At 35.8% G+C, this 22310-nt stretch overlaps 4 protein-coding genes across 6 annotated transcripts; 3 read left to right on the top strand and 1 right to left on the bottom strand.

Annotated features, from left to right (window-relative positions):
- Positions 1 to 146: 146 nt before the first annotated feature.
- On the top strand, positions 147 to 2894 carry LOC108207727 (uncharacterized). The gene has a single exon (XM_017378156.1). It carries the CDS (start codon positions 147 to 149, stop codon positions 2892 to 2894), a length of 2748 nt encoding a protein of 915 aa, XP_017233645.1.
- Positions 2895 to 5771: 2877 nt separating this feature from the next.
- LOC108209522 (uncharacterized) lies at positions 5772 to 14359 on the top strand. Of its 3 annotated transcripts, XR_010289170.1 has the most exons (13): positions 5836 to 6313; positions 7435 to 7661; positions 8390 to 8457; positions 8939 to 9013; positions 9195 to 9541; positions 9632 to 9700; positions 9779 to 9867; positions 10511 to 12304; positions 12406 to 12483; positions 12593 to 12704; positions 13473 to 13617; positions 13757 to 13807; positions 13898 to 13984. XR_010289170.1 is itself a non-coding variant. In XM_017380468.2 (12 exons), exons 1-12 carry the CDS (start codon positions 5975 to 5977, stop codon positions 13946 to 13948), a joined length of 3300 nt encoding a protein of 1099 aa, XP_017235957.1. In that variant the 5' UTR covers positions 5772 to 5974; the 3' UTR covers positions 13949 to 14359. The 3 variants fall into 3 exon arrangements, 2 of the variants coding, with proteins under 2 accessions (XP_017235957.1, XP_017235958.1); XM_017380468.2 differs by lacking the exon at positions 13473 to 13617 and having other exon boundaries at positions 5772 to 6313; positions 13898 to 14359; XM_017380469.2 differs by lacking the exon at positions 13473 to 13617 and having other exon boundaries at positions 6025 to 6182; positions 13898 to 14359.
- Positions 14360 to 14781: 422 nt separating this feature from the next.
- LOC108206667 (large ribosomal subunit protein eL28y) lies at positions 14782 to 17177 on the top strand. Its single transcript, XM_017377046.2, has 4 exons — positions 14782 to 14904; positions 14994 to 15146; positions 15829 to 15992; positions 16885 to 17177. Exons 2-4 carry the CDS (start codon positions 14999 to 15001, stop codon positions 17002 to 17004), a joined length of 432 nt encoding a protein of 143 aa, XP_017232535.1. The 5' UTR covers positions 14782 to 14904; positions 14994 to 14998; the 3' UTR covers positions 17005 to 17177.
- Positions 17178 to 21043: 3866 nt separating this feature from the next.
- Positions 21044 to 22168, bottom strand: LOC108209470 (jacalin-related lectin 19). The gene is made up of 3 exons (XM_017380390.2): positions 22021 to 22168; positions 21625 to 21855; positions 21044 to 21546 (listed from the first exon to the last, which is right to left on the bottom strand). Exons 1-3 carry the CDS (start codon positions 22021 to 22023, stop codon positions 21241 to 21243), a joined length of 540 nt encoding a protein of 179 aa, XP_017235879.1. The 5' UTR covers positions 22024 to 22168; the 3' UTR covers positions 21044 to 21240.
- Between the last annotated feature and the right edge of the window lie 142 nt (positions 22169 to 22310).

Here is a 22310-nt window from a genome sequence, read left to right as displayed (position 1 = left end):
ATTAAATTGTATTATGTTAGTTCAATAAATTAAACTAATACCGAGCTTACAAATTTTAAATATAAATTAATTATTTAAATATCATGCCATCTATTATTAATATTTGTTGATTTGATGATAGTAATGTAACAATCATTCGATTGAATATGGCTTGGATAAGGCGCCTGTGGCCTTTCATCTCAGCCAAAATTAAAGTTTTCTTTGATACTTTCCATAGGACGGGTCACATCCCTCTTGGTGCGAACTCGTCGTTCATTGTCCTCATCCCTAAAAAGCAAGACCCGCGATGTCTTCAGGATTACAGGCCAATAAGCCTTATTAATTCTGTATTTAAGATCTTATCAAAGGTCCTTGCTAACAGAATAAAATTTAAGTTGGACGATCTTATCTCGGAGTCTCAGGCTGCGTTTGTCAAAGGGCGAAATATTAGTGATAGCATTTTTATGGTAAATGAGATCATCCACTTCCTTCAACTCTCGAAAACAGAGGGTCTTGTTATCAAACTCGATTTCGCTAAGGCCTATGATTCGATCAACTGGGCTTGCCTTCTCCATGTTATGAAAATTATGGGTTTTGGTCAGTCCTGGTGCTCCTGGATTACAGCGTGTTTGTCTTCAACTCGTATGTCAATTCTAGTTAATGGGGTAGCCACTAAAGAATTCTCTCCCCAAAGGGGGTTACGTCAAGGGGATCCCTTGGCCCCTTATTTATTTATAATGGTGGGTGAATTGTTGAATAGGCTGATTGTTAAAGCTAGTGAAGCTGGTCTGATTGACGGAATCCAAGTCTCTAGTGACAGTGCTCCTATTACACACTTCCAGTACGCAGACGATACCATTTTAGTGATTCAGAACAATGAAAAGTCGGTGCTAGGGGTTCAAAATGTTCTTCTTCTATTTCAGGTGATCTCGGGCCTAAAGGTAAATTTCCATAAGAGCATGATTTTCCATCCGTCCAATGACGTAGACAAACTTCATTGTTGGGCTTCTGTCCTAGGTTGTGAGGTTGGGTTGATCCCTTTCAAATATCTGGGTGCTTGGGTGGGGAAAAGTCCGTCGGTAGAATCTTTCTGGAACCCGCTTTTGGCCTCAATGAAGAGTAAGCTATCGAATTGGAAAGCAATGTCGCTAAATTTTGCTGGCCGTGCAACCCTTTTGCAAGCAAGTTTGGACAGTATCCCTTCGTATTGGTTAGGTTTACACAAAATCCCAGCTGGTGTATGTTCCAGAATTGAAATGTTTAGGAGGAAATTCTTGTGGGGGGATTTGCTTCAGGGTGAGAGCGAAAAGCGATCTTTACATTTGATTAAGTGGCAATCAGTCTGCGCTCCTAAACAGTGTGGTGGCTTAGGTTTACAAAGAATCAGGGAGAAAAATGTAGCATTCTTGGGTAAGTGGTGGTGGCGTTTTCAAACTGATCGCAACAAGAGGTGGTACCAGTTTATTCGTTCTAAATATAAGGTGCAGCACTCATTAATGGAAATAGGTGTTCGCAGGAGGTCTCCCATGCTTCGTGACATCCTTAGTATCCAAAACGATTCGGCGTTTGGAACAATGTTTGCTGACTCCTGCTGGAAATGGAAACTCAATTCTGGGGATGTGATTCGCTTCTGGCTTGATAATTGGACAGGGGAAGGGGTGTTGAAGGATTATTTTCCTCGTCTTTTTTCGCTGTGTTTGGACAAGTGTATTTCTGTTAAAGAAATGTGCAGGAGGGCCATGATTGTGGCTCCTGAATCCCCAGGTATTTGGCGGCGCCAATTGCGGGGTTGGGAGTGTGATGCTGAGGAAGCCTTACTAAGATTCATGAATCTCTTCTCAGGTAGTCCAGGCCATGATCAGGTTCTCTGGAGCATCAACTCAGGTAAGTACTCAGTCCATGATTCTTATATTCATTTGGCGGGTGGGCATACTTACAATCCAATATGGCGTAGAATCTGGGGTGTGAAAGTCCCTGCTAAGGCGAAGATTTTCCTATGGAAAATTGTTCATGGCGTCCTCCCTACAAAACAACTCCTTCTTCTCAGAATTAAGAAAGGAGATGGCTTTTGCGAGGTCTGTGGTAATGATTTAGAACACATTCACCACTTGTTTTGGAATTGTCCAGTGGCTAAAAGTGTTTGGTTGAAGGTGTTCGAGTGGTGGAACATTAATCCTGGTTTCATTAACAAGGGATGGGGACCAATTACTTCTCTCTTTGACTTAGTTAATGATATAAAATCAAAACTTTCTTGGGAGGTCACTGTTATTGCAACCCTGTGGGTAATTTGGATTTCTCGCAACAACAAAATTTTTCGAGGTAATAACCCTGAAGCAGCCATTATGTTTGCTATCGCTAAGCTTCGGGCGTTTGAATGGTCTGTGGCTGCCAATCTCTGCGAGGCTGGTCAGTTTTTAAACTGGAGCAATAATCCAGTTGCTGCCGCCAAACAGACTATGACTTTGAGAAAAGACAATCTGCTGATCAGTTTGGGAAAATCGGTTGATATCATGGCTTTTGTAGATGGAGTCTGCTCGCCAAATCAGTCGGGGGTGGGAGGCATCTTCTTAGATAGTCATTTCAATCCCATTTTCGTGTTTGCTGGTCCCTCCACCCATAGACAGAGTGTGTTGACTGAGTTTGAAGCCTTCTTGTTAGCATGTTCTGCCTCTCAAAAACATTGGAGGGATAAAAAGGTTGTCATTTGCTCAGACTCAACCATAATAGTTGCCAATTTTATGAAATTTAAATCTGGTGTTCAGGGCTGCTGCGACTCGAATTTGGACTTCTCCATGTATGGCTTGTCCTTTGACAACATTTGGGCCCGCAAAATTGACAGAGCTCTAAATCAGGAGGCGGATTTTCTGGCCCATTTAGGGGCTGCAAGAAAAGATTTGGTGGCTGGGAAAATCTAAGGTCTCAATATAGATCTTTTAGCTGCAGGAGGTCTATATTTCTTTTTGAGCAGCATGCTTGCTACAGGTAGTCATTCGAGCAGATTCATCAAATCTTCTAAAGTTGTCCAGGGCCGTCACTGTTGGGAGGAGTACCTTTTGCACTCTGTATTCTCATGTTTTCTGGTTATTAGCTTCTCTAGATACCCGAGCCTCTCCCCTCTTGCTTCTCAGTACCCCTGTATAAATTCACACCCTCTCCAGTGCAGTCCACCTATCTCTTTTCTCTCTTCACCATGAATATTCATTGGGGTGCTCCCTCTCACGGCATGGTGAAAGTTAATTGCCATGGCGCCTCTCTGAATGTGGTTGCAGCTAACGGAAATACCTCTGGTTTAGGGGCCGTCTTAAGACGTTTCGATGGGAGTATGATCTGCTGTGTGGTTGGGTCGATGAGGAGGCTGTCTCTTCTGGGAAACCAACTCTGGGCTGTTTTCAGTGGGATGCGCCGGGCTTTTCTGGGGGAGTCTCGTCGTGTCATTATTGAGACGGATAATCTGGAGGCATTTGGTGCAATCAAATTCCCCAACGCCAATGCAACTGTGGAAGTCTCCAGTATTGTGCAGCAGATCCGCATCCTTAAGGACAACCCTTCCTGGAACTGCTCGATCAGGTTTGTGTACAGCCGAAGGAATAAGGTCGCCACCTATCTGGCTCTGCTGGGTGCTGAAATTTTCACTCGCCCTTACCTCTTCCTGGAGCCTCCTGGGCGCGCAGCTGAGCTTATTGATCTTGACATGGGCTTGGGACCTCATGACCCCGACCTGCTTGAAGTTGAAATGGTAGAAGAAGAGCTGGAGGAGCTTGAAGTTCTCATGGCTGATATGGCTGGTGGTCCATTGGCTGTTGGATTGGCTGCGGACTTCATCGCAGCAGCAGGATTTCAGATGGCTGCGGTGGTCCCTGGACAGCAGGAGCCGGAAATTCAGGACTTTGTGTTCGAGGACGATCTGGATGTTGAAGAAGGTGGTGTGATCATGCAGGCTTAGTGTCGTTGATGCATGTCAAATTTTCCAGTCGGCGTAGTATTGTAGGCCTTTTGTAGTAGTGCGTAGTTTCTATCTGGCTCGTGTTTCTTAGGTAATCTTGGCTTTGATATAAGCTGGAGATATAGGTGGCCCTGGGCCGTTGTTTCTTTTGTCTTCCTTCGTCGGAAGATTTTCTTATATCAATGAATTTCTATTGCTTTCCAAAAAAAAAGTGAGATATATATCCGTATCTATTGAAAAATATTTTTTATATTTGTTTACTGCCCCACACATGTGATAGAAATTTATTCATAATATATTTAAAATTTTAATTTCTTTCTGAATTTAGTGATCACTATCACATTTCTATCACAATTTCAAATTTCAAAAAAATTAATCACTATCACATTTATATATTTATTTTTACATTAATTTATTAGCTTGAAAAATATATAATAACATATAATGATGAGCATGATTTTTCAGAATATGTTGAAACCAACTGAATCGAACATATCAAACCGAAAATTCAAAAAAAAATCTCGATTTACGGCAGTTATGATTTACATTTTTTACCGAACGTTTTTCTTTTTTGTTTCAATTTTACTAATACTCTGACATGATATAGCCAAATATATAATATGTGTATATGATTATTAATGCATAATATAAATAATTTAATTTCAAATTTATTAGTTACACATGTTATACTTATAAGATAAGATTTTCATATCCCGATTCAATCCCAAGATCAATATACTTGTACAAATGAGAAACGAGGGGTCTGTACTACTTCTCTTTAGTTATAGTTCTCTTACTCGAATTCTAACTCAGTGGTGCCGTTCTTCTGCAACGATAAGTAAAAGCTGTTTATACGGTATTAAAAAAAATAAAAGTTGTTGCAAGGTAAAGTAGTTATAGACCGCTACGTGGGAGTCGACAAATCCAAACACGGGAGAAGAATACAGTCTTGACATGATATTGATGGATGATATCAATAAATTAACTTTAGTGATGTATATTTGTTGATTATTCTTTTATAATATTTGTTTTGTTCATCGGACATAGTTTGTTGTTGTTAATTTTTATATGATTTACTTTATGCACGGGAAAAAATAATTCATGCATTATCTGTTTACTCCGTTTAAGCAACTTTTAGGTGAAGACTGTTCATACAGTATTAAAAAATGAAGGTTCCTACAAGTAAGGGTAGTTATATACTGCTATATCACGGATTTAAGTTAAATATTTTTGTGCACAATCAATCCAAAAAAATTGGAGGAAGGTGACAATGTAAGAACATGATTACTTTTCAAAAAAAAAAACACAAGTAGAGCATCTTTATATTATCTGGTTATATTTTAAAAATCATATATTATTGTTATTTAAGTTGTTATAAAATGAATATATCATTTTAATATGGTAATATTTGATGTAGAATTTTGTTATAAGTTTCTAAATATTGGCATATATAAACAACATTTGAGCATCTTTAATGATGTTGTTTAAAAATGATTGGCTAAATCGGACTGACATTTTGTAAATTTTGTTTGAACCTGTATTAATTATATTTTAAACGTAATATTTTATTATTATAAATAGTATTATAATTTAAACCTGATAATAGATGATGTAAAATTCGCGAGTGGAGTGCATGAGCCTGTTTATCAAATATAATTAATATTATTGACTAAATTCGTAGACAAAAATAATGCGTGTTTGGTGAATAGAAATAGGAATTTAAATAAATCTTTATTTATAATATAATTTATTAAATATCAAATTCTGATTAATTTTTTTTAATAAAACGGAAATACTCTCAATCACGGACTACACCTTGGATAATAAGAACCGTTTTAATTAAGTCGGTGTGGTCGCAATTTTATGACCGTTTAATTACGGACTATAGTATCTCGGATAACAAGGAACCGTTTTAATTAATCGGTTTGGTCGCAATTCTATGACCGTTTAATTAATCAGAAAACGTTTATGATTTGATCGGTTACATCTCCCGACCCTTCCAGGGTTTTGTTCGCCCTGTAACTGTCATCGCATCTAAAATTGACCGTCACAATGTTCGGAGCCGCTGGAAAGTCCGGTCGTGGTGGTCGCGGCGGCACCGGGAAGCGTAAACTCCCCTCCAAGTTCCGTTCCGCATCTCGCAATCTCCCTCCCAGTGGCCGTCCCTCCGTCGACGCCTCTCGCAACAACCGCACAACCACCGCCACTACTGCCGTCGCCTCCACGGCTCCGGCGGAGGAGACATATGATCTCGTTACTGGTAATCCTCTCAACTTCGCTATGATAATTAGGCTTACACCTGACCTTGTTGATGAGATCAAGCGTGCCGAGTCGCAAGCTGGCTCGGCTCGGATCAAATTTCATGCCAATCCTAATTATCCTTCCGGGAATGTAAGTTGCTTCGATTTCTCAATTTACTCTGGTTTATGTAATTTGGTTTAAAATTATTATAGCAATTTTAGGGGGTGTATTCAATTGAGATTTAAAAATTTTTTTGGGTATTTAATTGAGATTTTTAATATCAATTAAAATCTTGGGGTATTCAATCAGGATTTTGAATTATGCTACAAAATCTGGTGGTATTCAATCAAGAACTTAATTTAAATTATGATTAATTGAGATTTTTAATATCAATTAAAATCTTGGGGTATTCAATTAGGATTTTGAATTATGTTACAAAATCTGGTGGTATTCAATCAAGAACTTAATTTAAATTATGCTTAAAAATCTGATGGTATTTAATTAGGATTGTTTAAAATTTATTGAAGTATGATGGTATTCAAATGTTGATTTATTTTGGATTTCATAAAATGATAGATTTTGTGGGATTGTTCATTGTATTTTAAGTTTTTTGAAATCCCGCATTGTGCTTAAATCCTAAAGAATCTATATCAACCCTGCGACATTTTATCAAGAATCCGCACAAAACCAAAATCACATACAATTCATTAAAATCCATAAATTAAAAACAATTCATTAAAATCCCAGTTGAATACACCCCCTTGATATAATTACGAAGAGTTATATTTAGATGCAATGTCTATTGTTGCAAGTCTTCTAGTCTATTTATTCAATGGTTAGTGTGTGTGTGTGCACACACACAAGTATTGTCGGAACTACATTAAGTGGATCGCATAATGTTGCTCATCCAATACTGGCCAATTGACTAAAAGTTTGAATGCCTGTGCAAGTACAAATCTACGTATACTAAAGTTTCTGGAGCTTTTGGAATGGTTTGTGGCGGGTTCTCGAATCTGTATGTCATGTCTAGAGTCTAGACTAGCTGATAACATGTTATGAACATATAATATAGGCCAATACAGTGACCTATATTACCCTTTTACAGATTATAGGCAAACTAAATAATTATTCGAATTCCTAAAAACTTTGTATAGTTATTTGTATATGCAATTATGCATATGTTATGTTGTCCTTTTTATGGTTGAATCATAAGGTCTTTTTTGATTATGTTGTTTTGGGGAAATATCCATAATAGCATAACTTTGCAACAGGTTATTGATGTGGGAGGTAAGGAATTTAGATTTACATGGTCAAGGGAGATGGGAGACCTTTGTGATATATATGAGGAGTGCCAAAGTGGTGAATATGGAAACGGGCAGCTTGTTGAATCTGGGTGTGCTTGGCGAAAACTGAATGTACAGAGAGTCTTGGACGAATCTACTAAAAACCATGTTAAAATGATGTCAGAAGAAGCTGAGAGGAAGTCTAAATCTCGGAAGTAAGTTGTGAATTCGAAAGTAAAGTATATCGTGATCTCGGTACTTTAGTTTGTTGATATTCTCATATGTATTGCTTCTGTCGTAATTTTGTTTCGACTTTCAAGCATTAGTTGTTGTATATTCCATTTTGAATATGTTTTGAATTACTTTGTTGAGTATAATGTGTCATACTTTGCATTCTAGAACATTTTCAGATTTAACAAAACCCAGCATGTTAGCTGCATTTGAGTTTTAAATATGGAGATGCCTCTACAAGTAGTTGCTCTTAGAGCTTGGTCTGTTTAGAGTTTTGACAAGTGACACCTGACAACTCCATGGTGCATGACTCTTTAACTAATAATGAGTGAGAGCATTCTTTTGATATCTTCACTACCAGTGGTTTCACGTTTTGTCCTAATATATTTTGGATTGCTAATTCCTTTTATCATCTCTTTAACAGTAGAAATTCCACAAAGCCATTCTCCTCTAGCTTCGGGGGTTTTCTCTAATGTGCGCTTTTTTGTGAGAATTTCCCTTAAGCTTGAGGAAACTGAAAAGCAATGCTTGCCATATCTGTGCAATTATTCAAGAATAGATAGTAGAAGATGCTCCTGCATGCCTATGACTGTTCATGATCATACCTCTGTCAGATTGCATTAGAAGATCCTGTTGCAACTTGTTTAATCCTATACAACTATCTCTATTGCTTTTCCTATTGGAACTTAATATTTGTTATGCCTGTTAACAGAGTTACAATTTTGGATCATGGGAGCTCATCAATGAAGACTCAAATAAAGGCATTAGCTGCTGCTGAAGGTATGATTTATTTTGTTAACATTTGTCAAACTTAATTATTCAGGCAGGAATTTGGTTTTTCTCTCTCGACATTTGTAATTGATGATCCATGCTTCCGTGAATGGGCAAGGGATGTGAATCATGTTAATGTTCTCTTACTTTGTTTTTTGCTAAAGTGACCATGGGTAAAAGTATTCAATTATAGAGAAGGGCCTTAAGAAGAGAAAATCATATACATTGTCTTGATTGTTTATAGACTATATAGTCCACATGTAGTTGTGGAACAAAAAAAATGACTAATGGAACTACATCTAGTCAAAGTCAAAATATTTGTTGCCTCCCCTGCTTCATGGCCTGTATGCAATTGAATGTTTTGTATAGTTAGCATAGTAAAGTTGAATGCTATTAATGCAAGATTGCTGTATACATATATTTAAGACAAGCATCTTTCCACATCATGAAGTAAAATTTGACTTGATATCTTTATATATTTTTGTTGCAGCTACTCCTTGGAAAATGCCTTTTAAACAAAAAAAGGAGCCTCCTTACAAAAAAGGAACAACTGAACCTCCTTCAGGTAGATGAGGATGCTACAAATATATTAATATTCCCTAGAAATATTTTATTCTCTATGTTATGTTTGTGCAAAACGTATGTTGAATTAAGCTCGATCAACTTAGCTGTTCTTACTGTGGCTGGTTTTTGAGTAACATTGACACTGATAATTCGTGCTATCTTTATGATTGCTTTTGTTGTAGGTCCACCTAAATCGGCTAACAAACACGTGTTGTCCTCTACACCCTCAAAAGGGAGGATCTCATCTTCACCTCTACCATCTGCACGCGAGCAGCCTCTAGTGTCAGCTTCCCCATCTAGAACTAGAAGTCTGAGTAGGGCCTATGCAAGTATAGATGATAATATGTCCATTCAAGCAAGTAGTAAAGAAAAACCTTCCAGCTCTGAGAAAGGAATGCCCAATAGGGTTATCACCAATGCAGTACCGGACAAACAGGCTGGCAAGGGAAATTTAGGAGTTAAACCTACTGACTTGAGGAGTATGCTGATCGTTTTACTGCGAGAGAATCCCAGGGGAATGAGCCTTAAGGTAAGCATTTGCTGATATCAAAAGTACAACTTGTAATTTGATGGAAACCAAATCGTCATCCTATTGTGGCCATTATTATTTTGCATGTAGGCACTGGAGAAATCTGTTGGACAGGACTTCCCCAATTCTGGAGCACAAATTAAGCTTATCATAAAAAAAGTAAGTCTAAGTTCTTTCTCTTAATTACAGTAGCCTTTAAAATCCTTATTATATATTCATGTAATTGTGAAAGCTTAGGTTGCAACTTACCAACCGCCCGGAAGATATATATTGAAATCAGGAGCAGAGCCGGAAAGCTTCCAAAAACCCGTGTCTCAAAGTGGAAGGTATCAGCTATTCCTAAAAATCTCGTGACACTTTTTTTAGCCATCCTACATTGTTAACTTATAGTGATTTTCTTTCTCACGTATATTCGCTTGATGATTTTTTTTACTTGTATATATGGTTTTGTCTTTATAATAGATAAATATATAGTTTACATACTGTCGGACGTAGTCAATATAATGCTAACTCATATATCTAGGACTCTTAAAGTCTGTATTTTTCCATTTACATGTATGTTTTTATGAATTTTACTACAGTGTAGTGCTGTATATAAATTATCTACACACACACACATATATAGATGCACATATTCTTATTACTTATCGCTTGAATTGTATAATCCTTTTCTTTCCTTATTTATGTTTATGCTCTCTGTTTAGTTTTCCCTTACAATTACCTTTCTAAAGTAAATAGAGGTTCAAACTACTTGATCTTTTAACATGTCTGATTAACCGTATTTTGGATTTATTAACTTTAGCAGGTACAATATGGTAAACTCGTGGGTCATACTCACAATTTTGTAGTAGCAGTTTTTTTTATATATATCGATCACAAACCCATTGTTGACTTTATATTTCCATTTCTTCTTAAAAAAAATCATTGATAATGGTTGATAAAATTTACCGGTCACAATTGCCTTTTCAGTTCACCTGAAAATAAGAAACAAGAAGCATCTCGGCGCAGTGACAAGTGCGATGACATACATGATCCTGTTAACAAGGCTTCTATGAAAACACACACACAAAACGATGAACCTGCAAATCTGAATTCTGAGCCTGGAGAAGTTTTAACAGATGCCGAAAAACATAAGATTTCACTTCAGTCTCCTGATCTTCATGCAGAGAAAGAAGTTCTAGATAATAGTGGAAGGATGGTAGCTACCTCTAGTAACAGCCAAAGTGGCAGTGATAGCAGTGACAGTGAATGTGACAGTGGAAGTCACAGCAGAAGCAGAAGTAAGAGTAGAAGTCTTCTTGGAAGTGGGAGTGGGAGTAGCAGTGACAGCGAAACAGACACCTCTTCCAAAAGTAAGGAAGGATCGGACGAGGAAGTGGATATCATGACTAGTGATGATGACAACGTCCTGAAGGACAGGTTGCAAGCTTCTGAACCTGAATTATCTGCATCGCCAGTTTTGCAGAGACCTGAAGGGTTGCTTCTGCAAAATGCCACCAATGAGAAAAAAGATATCCATGCTGCTGAAGTAATTGAGATTAGGGAAAACTCACATGGCTGTGCTCAGGTAGCAAAATTTGATGCTTATTTTCTTGGATCAGTTTCCAGTGACAAAGAAGGTGAACAACATTCACAGGTTATCAAACCTTTATCAGATTATCATGCTGTGCCTCAAGAAACCCAAGTTCCTAGAGGAGATTTGTACAGAGAAAAGGATGGTTTCAGACTTGAGCAGTCTGATGGATATCAAAGAAAATCCGAAGGAAAATCAAAAAAACGTTCTGCCGAGGATTTGTTTGATGATACTGATGTGTGTTCTAAAAAATTAAAAGGAAGTGCGACAAGGGCACCAATACAAAGTGAAGATGGTTATAAGAATGAAAAAAGGCCTTCTAAAAATCCTAGAGATGGTGCTGTGGACAAAAAAATGGCACCTGCCGACTCTCATCACAGGAAAAAAGCTGAATTGCCTGGAAAGACTGTGGAGGTTGGGTCAGTTTTGAACTCAAGTTTGGTGTATCCTTTAAAGGATAGCAACATATCTGACGTTGGCAGATCCGCTATTATAGATATATTAAATCTTAGAAGGGAGTCCTCGGTGTTGGAGCTAGGTGAACTTCGTGATCCCTTGCCTGAAATGACGCCTGGAATTAAGCAGTCTGATAAAATAGGCTCCATCAATCAAACAGTCAGACAATTGGATTACTGGAACCCCGATATTAGTAAAGAAAGACCTGCTGGGAAAACTGGTGTAGATTCAGTTGAGCCTTCCTCAGCCAATTTGAATGCTGGGGTCATTGGCAATTACAAAGGATTGTATAAAAGTGGGAGCCAGGGACATGACGAAGATTTATCAGCTGTGCAATGTAACCCTCCACAGCTGCGAAGAGTTAATCAAGCTGAGGTTGTGTCTCAACTGACTAACTTATCAGATGTTGATTCTAATTGTAAACAGAATAAAGCTTTATCGAGTCAGGTGGTTGGTAGGGAAGGGTATGGAGATGCTCAAAGAAAAGTTCCTGGTGCCATGGCTCAGCTGCTTGATGATGTACAGGGACGGCCACTTTCCACCATAGAAAGTGAAAGGAGAAAAACTGATTCATCAGCCAACCTTAGTGATATATACAACGATCCCCCGATACTGGACAGTCGTGCCGGTGGCAAAGAGAACAGAGGAACCTTTTTTAACACTAATGATTTATCATACTACAAGTATGAGAAGGACAAACCGGAGCTGAAGGGTCCAATTAAGGATCAATCCCAGTATGTAGTTAAATTTATGTCTTTTGACTGCTTCGTTGTGTTGCATATCTGATATGTTTGTGAGTTGTATAATGATCTTCTTATTGTTTCTGCATATACAGGTATATGGAATACGTGAAAGAGTTCCAGGAGAAATATGATAGCTACTTCTCTATTAGCAAAATATTAGAGTCTGAAAGGTACTTTAAAGTTTCATTTCTCTACTCCTAAAATATTATGGGTAATATGCTTTTTTACTTTGTTAGTCTCGTTACTAATGCAGTTTAAGCCCATATTTTCAATGCTTAGGAATGAGTTCCTCAAATTTGGAAGAGATCTTGAAGCTGCGAAGGAAAATGATATGATTAAATATTGTAGCATTCTGGAGAAACTAAGGGAATCTTATCGTCGGTGTGGAACGGTTGGCTCTACTCTTTCTCATCAGATTTGTTTTGCATATGTGTTGATGGATGTGCTACGATTAATTGAAAGCATATTTAAATTTCCTTTATCTTTCATTCATTGTTATGATTGCATTTACTTCCAAGAGTTTAACTTTAATGCCAGAATGAATGCTCCCATTCATATGTCAGTTTCCAGTAGAAACTTGCGTATAATGTGAATAGTATGTCGTCACTTAAATGTACTTTTAAATATGAGAAATATAGTCAGTGTTGTTCAAGTTGTAAGAAATTGGTAGAAGAAACACTGTCCAACTTGAACCAACAGAATGTCAATTGTTTATTTTATAGAACATGTTAGTGCTAAGTAACGAACTCACCCAATATTATTTAAGACTCTCCCTCAATCTTACGATTGAAAGACAGGTAACAAACAGATAATTAATTTAAACAGAAGACCCCTCCATCGAAGCGTGGATCTCAGACTGTCATTTTAGGGGATATAATTTGTCTTCATGTCCATAATAAATTATGAGATTACGGGGGTAGCAGGGACTCAACCAACTCATATGATATTATTCAAGACTCGCCCTTGATCGTACAATTGAAGAGATAGAACTGGGAGGACTCGAACCCGAAACCCCTCCCTGCAGTGAGTGTGAGGAGGAAACTGGATCATATATAATAAATTAACAGTTAAGAAACATAATTGGTATACTATACTCGGTGAATATATTTATAATTATATGTATGATTTTTATCACAATGAGGAGTGCCTTGCCTTGCAGTCTCCACAGGACCCTTTGAGCCTTATTGTGCTTCTCGCCTCAAATATCACTGGATAGTAGATGTGGTACATCTCAGTTGAAAAATATAAGTTGGACCTATAACTCTCAATTAATTAGGATTATGGTATTTTTCTAACAGAAATAGGTTAGTCAAGGCTTGGACTTAAGTACCATCCAAGTATATATTATTCTTTATACTTAATGAAACATTAAATACCGGTTTGCTGTTCTTTATTTACTTTCTCGATGTGTTATTAACTCATGCTGAATCTTTAATTATGCAGAGGCACAAGCGGCTGAAGAAAGTATATGTTGTGCTTCACAGAGAATTGGAGGTTGTTACCTTACTGAATCTTTGAATCTTTAATATGATGTCAGTATTACCTCTTATGCTTCTGATACCTGCTGAATGTTTGTGTTCACAGACCTTGAAGGAGATGATTAGAGACTATGCTAATCGGTGTCCAAAAGATTAATTGTCAGTTCCTGCTTGGCACAAAGTCATTGTATAGGATATTTGTTTTCCTTAATTGTGCTTGCACGAAGTCCTAAAAGAGACGAAATAAGTACAAGTCAGCAGTGCATCCATATGTTTTGCAAAAGAACTAGGGTCAATGAAGGGGGTCAAAATTTTCTCAAGTGAGAACTTTACCATGTATTAAAAAATTAGGATGGAATTTGAGACCTTGAGGTAGCAAGCAAGTCTAGTTTTTCTGGGTCAAGATCAAAGTTCAAAGTTTTGTAATTAGGTTGTAGAGTTGTGTTGTATATAAGAAAGCTAGTCTTGTAGGAGTACTTCACATTCAAAATGGAAGACTATCTGAGGAACAGGAATATGATTATTTTAAAACAAAATGGTTCTTGATATTCATTTAAGCATAATTTAAGATCTGACTGAATATGTAGTATAATTTAATATTGCACCAGTAGAGCTACCAGCCATGGCACACCTCCACTACAAACACACAACTAGTTAGAAAGAGAAAGTTCAAAGTTGCCAAGAACCCTAGATATGCTTACAGTGATGAGCAATATATATAAGGAGAAGACATAACCATTGTATCTCTTCATCCACATCAGCAAGCAATCCACGTAAGTGTTTGACCGTTAAGATTTTTAAAAGATTTTAACCGTTAAGATTTTTAAAAGACTTTAACGGCTAGAACAAAAGGTGCTAAATGGTGACGTTAAGATTTTTAAAAGACTTTAACGGCTAGAACAAAAGGTGCTAAATGGTGACTAATTCGATACAAACTGGAAAATGGTCACTTACTTGAAAACATTTAATTTGAACAGTCACCAATTTGATATTTTTTCAAAAAAAAAAAAAAAACCTCGCAGGAGAATATATAAATACTGAGAATTTCACCACTATTGAGGTGCAAGCCGTCGAAGCAAAACCCTAGAAGCTCCAACCTCTCTTCTTCCGGAGGTAAACAAATTGACAAGCATACGTACATGAATCTGTATCTAAATTTCTACAATTTCATAATTTCTGATAAATCTATTTTGTGAATGCAGTGAAAATGACAACAGTGCCTGGACAATTGATATGGGAGATCGTGAAGAGGAACAATTGTTTTCTGGTGAAAGAGTTCGGCAATGGAAATGCTGGCGTCCAATTTAGCAAAGAGCCTAACAATCTCTACAATCTCAACTCTTATAAATACTCTGGTACCTTTTTACATCACTATTTTTCACTCCAATTTTATATGTATGATATTTCTGTAAGGAAAATTTGTTGCGATTGGAGTCGCTTATTATGTCGATTGTTCGGTGAAAGGCGGTGAAGTTTATGAGCACGTAATGACTATAGACGCGTTTATCCTCACTATAGTGGATGTACCGAGTTTGAGGTTTATCGGAATATGTTATATTAATTACAAATATGTGCAAAATCGATACATGTTGTGGACTTAGATTAATGTTTCGTTCCTGGATATTTTATAAACTAAATCAAATAAAAGCAGTGGGGAGTACAGTTTAATGAGCAACTAGAGGAATATATCTGTAAACTTTTGGAATTGAATAATATAATTTAGAAGCCTTCTGCCTGCTTTTATCCTCATTCGTCCTTCTTTTGAAGTAGAAGAGGTCTTTTTACTCCAGTTATGCTTTTCTCCTTTTCCAACACTTGAGAACATATGTACAACTGAAAATATACTTGTTTTACTCTCCTAGCATCTATTATTCTATTCTACCTCCCATTTTGGTTGTTTCAGATTTTCTTTTAGGTTGATCATTACTTTAAATGGTGTAGTAAATGTTAGAAAGCTTTTTACTCTTGGTATATAAATAACTGGGAAATTTTCGTGTGGTGGTTATTGTGTTTTCTCAATTGTTTTGGTACCTTTAGGGCTAGCCCAGAAGAAAAATGTTACTATCCAGCCAGCTGGTAAAGATCAAGGTGTCTTACTTGCTACATCAAGGACCAAGAAGCAGAATAAACCAGCAAATTTGCTTAACAAGTCCATCATGAAGAAGGAATTCCACCGCATGGCAAAGGCAGTTTCAAACCAGGTACTAATATTTCAGGGAGTGGTTTTTTGTTGTGAATGTAACGGTATGTCTGAATTCCAAGGCCCTAATATATTTGTGATGACTTTCCTAAAGCATATTCTCTTTGTGATCTATTCGTACATTTCGAAGGAATATACATGAATGTAGCAATAATACCTAAATGGCTAAAGTACAGAGTTTTTATCATTATGCTTTATGCTTGGCATTTGAGATTCAATTTACATGTTTTTGCGTTGAGTTGTACTTTAATTTAGCTTTTGTAATGTTCTCTTGTGTATGGTGAACGCGGCAATCATTGTCAAACTTGTCGCTTAAAGCTTTATCAAAATATATGTTCTGTACTTTGCTCGACTTCCAGTGTTCAGCAGCTACGGTAACAAGTGAATATAGGCTCTTATTAACAGATCTATGTCATATGTGAGCAATGTTCTTGTTTAGTTGGCTTTGGACAGTCCAGCAATATACTGTATTGGAGGAGGCTTGTAGAGCTTCATTCATCGTGATTATTAATCAAACTATTTTGTAGCATATATATAAGGCTTCTGTTGTCTTTCATTTAAAAAAGACTTCCAATTTCTTAATCCAATTGATTAAACTTCAGGAGGTATCTTATGGGCTCGAGATTGGCATTAAAGATTAGTAGAGAAATGAGTTTATTAAAGCTTAAGAAAATGCATGCTTGTATGTTAGATGTCCAGTTTTTAATATTAGCTTAATTATGATTCATTTCGTTCATTATCATTATTTTTACTAATAATTTAATTGTTATATAAATGCCAAATTATTATTTAACCGATGACTTGGTCCCAGAGCTTGTTTGTTGAGAACCCAATGAAAAACAGTAGCTCTGTAATTTCAGATGATTTTTTGATGCATTTCTTATTACTTGCAGGTGGCTGACAACTACTATAGGCCAGATTTGAAGAAAGCAGCCCTTGCAAGGTTGAGTGCTGTAAACAGAAGCCTCAAGGTTGCCAAATCTGGTGTGAAGAAGAGGAACAGACAGGCTTAGGTCTGTTACCGGAAGTGGTGTTAAGTGATGGTGGCCAAGTCACCGGTTCAGCTCATTTGTTTTTTAAAACCATGGTAGACTTAGTTTGAAGATGAAAAAATTGAATCAGAATATTGTCCTCTCATTGAAATGTTCACTGTTGGTTTGTTTAAGCTTTAAAGATTTTGTGACCAGATCTCACGAGTCTGAATTTTATTGCTTCTGATTATGTTAAGCGTTTTCTTTTGGTGATTATATAACAGTAAACTAATAAATTACAAATAATTTAGTTAATCTGGTTCAAAGCTTAAATCACCAGTTTTCTGCAAGCTGCTTCGTGTACGACAAGAGTTGTCTTAAACCAAGCGTGTGCTCAAAGCATGAGGGGGGGCTAATACTTCTATTACCCTGAAGATAATTTAAGATACATGGTTTGGTTTTTGTGTTAGGTAAAGATGCACGGTTTGGCTTCTGAGTTATTTCTTATGATTGAGTGGGTATAAGATGCTCATTTCAAATACTTAAGGGGCAATAATCAAGTGAATTATGCTGATTTTGACTAAAACTCACAAAGTAATAAAATTATAAAAATACAAACACCAAAGCAATAGGACTGGTATGCCATCCGAATCCAAAAAGTAAAACGAATATCAAACTTGAGTCCCTTACAAAAACAGATAAAGTGGGAACTTTCGTTTGATTTGCTGTTTTCGTCTTTTGCACGCTGTTATAGTGTATTTGATTCGAATTTAGAATTATACGACAGATGGAATGATTGTTTATATGTTAATTTAAAAATAATATATTATTATTATTTCAAATTTTATCAATAAAATAATATGATTTAAAACGATAATAGATAACATATAATCTTGCAACATTAGGTTGGTCAATAAAGTGATTGGAGTGAACACAATTTTATATATTTTTATAATTTTTAAATTATGATATAATTTAATAAATTTTAGCGAAGAGTTTCCAAACAACTCTGTAAGAACGTACGTACTCCCTCCGTCTCAATTTATAGGTCCCTTTTGGAAAAAAACTTTGTCCCAAAATACTTGTCCCTCTCTTCTTTCAATACAAATTTATCTTTATATTTATTATGATTTTTTTGAAATTCAACATTATTCTCATTTCTCAATGCACTGAATCCCTATATTTATTGTGATTTTTTTGAAACTCAACTTTTTTCTCTCTTATCAATGTACAAATTAATGATACATGAGATAATATTTTATCTAATCAACTATTATCTTAATATGTGTGTTTATTCTAAAATGGATCTATAAATTTATAAATTGAGACGGAGGGAGTGTATTATTCGCACCATATTCTGCAATTGACAAGTTTGAGGAGTTACTTGAAGCCCTCTGCCTAAAATATACTCCTAGGACGGATCCTTTTTGACTGAAGCACACGTACGACTATCACGGTTATTCTTACGGCTGCTATGTAATTTTCAGCGTATCGATTGATTAAACAACTCTTAACTTTTGATATTTAATATTCTTTCCGTTTTAAATTACAGGTCCATTTTAAAAAAAGGGTGTTGCTAAATGCAGTAAATTTTTACTTCGTGCAGTAATGAGGAGTTACATTTTTAACCTTCCACTAATTCGACTATTATTAAATGCAGCGTTGACAGTCAAATATCATTAAATGCACTGCTACGTTCACACAATCATCGCACGAGAGTCCCAAAGTGTGAATGTTTTGCCTATACAAAATAATTTAACTCGAAATTAATGACCTATACAAAATAAGAATCGTTAAAATTTATGATATTTATATGAAATTATTCATTAAATAAATGGACGTATAAAATGTAGGTGCCTGGGAATTAAAATGAGAGTTCATCGAAAAATTCGAACAAAAATATTTGAATGGACAAAATTACAAAATAATTAATAATTTGAATGAAAAATGAATAATATCATTCGATAAAAAAACTCATAATATTTCTCCATAGATATTATTTCAACCATTGTCAATAATTTGTATTGTAAATATATTTATAAGTTTTATCATAATTATCATATATAAAATAATTAAGAAAATAAATTTTAATTTCTATTTATTTATATTAGTGATCTTTAATTATTGATTATTAAAATTTTGTTGCAACTATATATATAATAAACTTTTAGTTATAATATGATTTTATAAATTATATGTACTAAATTCCTGAATAAATATTATAATATTTAAATTATGAATATAGGACTCTTTTAAATTTTTGTAAACTTATATGTTAATGTCATACAAAATAAAAATTTATAGTAAACATATAATATAGAAGAATATGTCAAAATAATAATAATAAATATTTTTATAATAAATATTGTACTGGTCAAGAATGAACACAGTTAATTCACGAAAATGATTAAATCAGCCTTTTTCCCAATCGTCAGAAGAAAACAAAGCTTTCGTAAGCTAAATTTTTGGACTCAATCTCGTTAAAAGCATTATAAACTGAAAAGAAATGGCCCATGAATGAGTGTATCGAATGCGGTACACAAAATATTAAGCATGCACAGTAATTTAAAGAGTATTAACTGAAGGATATAATTGTAATCTCTTATTACTGCACTAAGTAAAATTTTACTGCATTTAGCAATCATGTAAAAAAATCACATAGTTTAAGAAATGTAAATTTTGAGAAAAAAGAGGTGTAATAAGTTATTAATTCAATCTAATATGTGGTGTATGGTTGATCTTGGAAATATAAATTTAAAATATGTGGAGAAGAGTTGATTTTGGAAATATAATTTTACATTGAAAGTTGAAATAAACAAGTATTTTGAAAGAAAATATTTTTTCTAGAGTGGACATGTATTTTGAAACGGAGGGAATAAACTTGAGGCCACAGAATATGCTGAAAAGTCTAAGTCAATTCGATAAGAGTATTTGTTTGGTACACGAACGATACTACAATGTTGATGAAAACTTCAGCACATATTTTCACTATAAATTATACAACTCGCTCAAGGGCTTTTGAATCCTCCATTTTAATCTGTTTCAATGGAAGAAAGCTCCATAGGCAGAACACAAACAAAAACTGAAACTGGTTCAGTTAATGGCGAGGACAGTGAAGATGTTGAACACAAAGAAAGTGTGAAGCGTGCACGTTCTGACAATTGCTTCACTTTCATGGAAGTGTCCATTGAGCCAGGGATCAAATCTTTAAAACGCCTCGACTCGAAGAAACTCAAGATTCAGATCAAGAAATGGGCTAAAGCTGTGGTAACTTATGCCAGACAGGTCAGTGATCATTTTGGCAGCTCTCGCCGCTTGTGATGGATCATCAAGATGCTCAGAAAAGACGCCAAAAGTGGTATATAGTTGGTTTGATTGGTCATCATCATCGATGTTATTTTCCAGGTATTCACAAGTATTAGAAGATTGTACATATGCCGTGTTAAGATTAATTTGAGTTCTGTTATTGTACTAGGAAAGATGCTATAAGATTCTGGTCGGTTGAAAGCAGCATCTAATTCCAATGCAACATCCACCACTAAGCTTGGTACACGAATTTTTCTGCAGTTGGTTGTTTAGAACATCTCCAATAGAGACTATCAGGAGGTTGTATGGTTGTCAAGGGGTTGCTTATCAAGATTGACAGAACTTGATAAATTCCCAAAATAATTAAAATACATATACAAGTACAAAAAGTGTATATTACCAATATTGACTCACTTACAATTTAATTTAGGGGAGCAACTTTCAAAGATTGCTAACTATTGGAGTAGATTATTGCCACGTTGATAAAAAATCGATTGAAAATTAAATATTTAATATATATGATGATTTGATAAGGTTGACAGCTATTTTGACAACCTCTTGTTGGAGATGCTCTTATACGACTATTCATTGCTGCTACAAAATCATCATCTTGTGCTTTGCTGATTGATCTAATACTCCCAAGTAGGTGTAACGTCTTATTCGAAAAAGATTAATTAACTTCTCTGAAGTAATGATGCTACTTACCAGCCTGATGACTGTCTGGGCATATTAATTTGTTTATAATTTCAAAACTGATATAAACAATAATGGTTGATTAGCAGAATAAACCTTCATTTCATCACGAAATTCACAATATATATGATGGATGCCACACCTGAATGTATTTTCCTACTTAATTTATTGAAAAGTCTCTAGCAGAACAAGTAAACCAGAGACGTAATATGTTCAAATCGGAGTAATAGGAGCTGTGAGTCGTCGTAACATACTGGTTTTCTAGTTTTTAGGCAGAAGCTAGTGAACAAGGTTTTTAAGAGTCTGCTGAACCCGGTAATAGAGGCCTGAGGGTCTTTTAGCAGGAGCCAGATACAATCCTATTTCATCTAAAAACCACCCACTCCTTCCCTTGAAACCCACAATTTTTTCTGCTCCGTCTGATGAGAAGACAAACGGAGTCCCTGATTCAACTCCGTATGGTCCAAATGTTCGCTTGTTGCTGGTAAAACTGATGCTAGTAATCACCGGAGTTCCACTGTTGATCACTGGACCGTAGTGTCCACTAACACCCACCAAGTACTCATCAGGAAGTTGCAGCTTAATCTACATTAGTTCATTCATGAATTTCAGATCATGCGCAAATAAGGTATATAAACGAAACTAAAAACTTAAAAGCAATACCTCAGCCATCTTACTGCCTCCAACTCCTCCATGTTTCTCTCCCTTGACAATCTTTCCATGTTTGTCATAAATGACACGAATGGAATCGATGCAAGTATCGTACACGAGTATGATTTCTCTCACTCCGCTATAAACCCCATCGTCCCAGCTAGCGCCACCACTGCCTCCCCATGGTCCAGCAACAAACCTTATCTTCTTTCTATTAACAATCTGGTCTTTCCCGCCAGCTTCCTGTATAGATCATTGTGTTATAAAATATGCTTCCCAATCGAAAAACAAAGGATCAAGAACAAATATCTAAAAACCTTTTAACTGTAACATTTATAATGCTTTGGAATTTTAACTGAGTGACTAGTAGAAATGGAAATACAAGTGAGCAACAATAAGAGTTCGTACCATCAGAACTTAACCAAAAGGCAACACAAATATTGATGAACAGATGTGATGATGAGCAAACTACTGCAGATTGCTGCTATGTTTGAATGTGCGTGCATCTTATGTGGCTAAATATATTGGGTCTATAGATGAAATTTGGTACCAGATGCTGCAAGGATAAGATTTAAAGTGTCACAGAATATGATTCCAGTCTACCGGTAATCAAGATATTTGCAAAACAGAATTAACTGATACGTTCGGTGCACAACTACCTTGATGTAGAAGCTTGAACATGTGTTGCACGCACGAGA

Source organism: Daucus carota, chromosome 2 (genome assembly GCF_001625215.2).
Source record: "Daucus carota subsp. sativus chromosome 2, DH1 v3.0, whole genome shotgun sequence".
Lineage (NCBI taxonomy): Eukaryota > Viridiplantae > Streptophyta > Magnoliopsida > Apiales > Apiaceae > Daucus > Daucus carota.
This window is presented reverse-complemented; position numbering and strand designations above follow the sequence as displayed.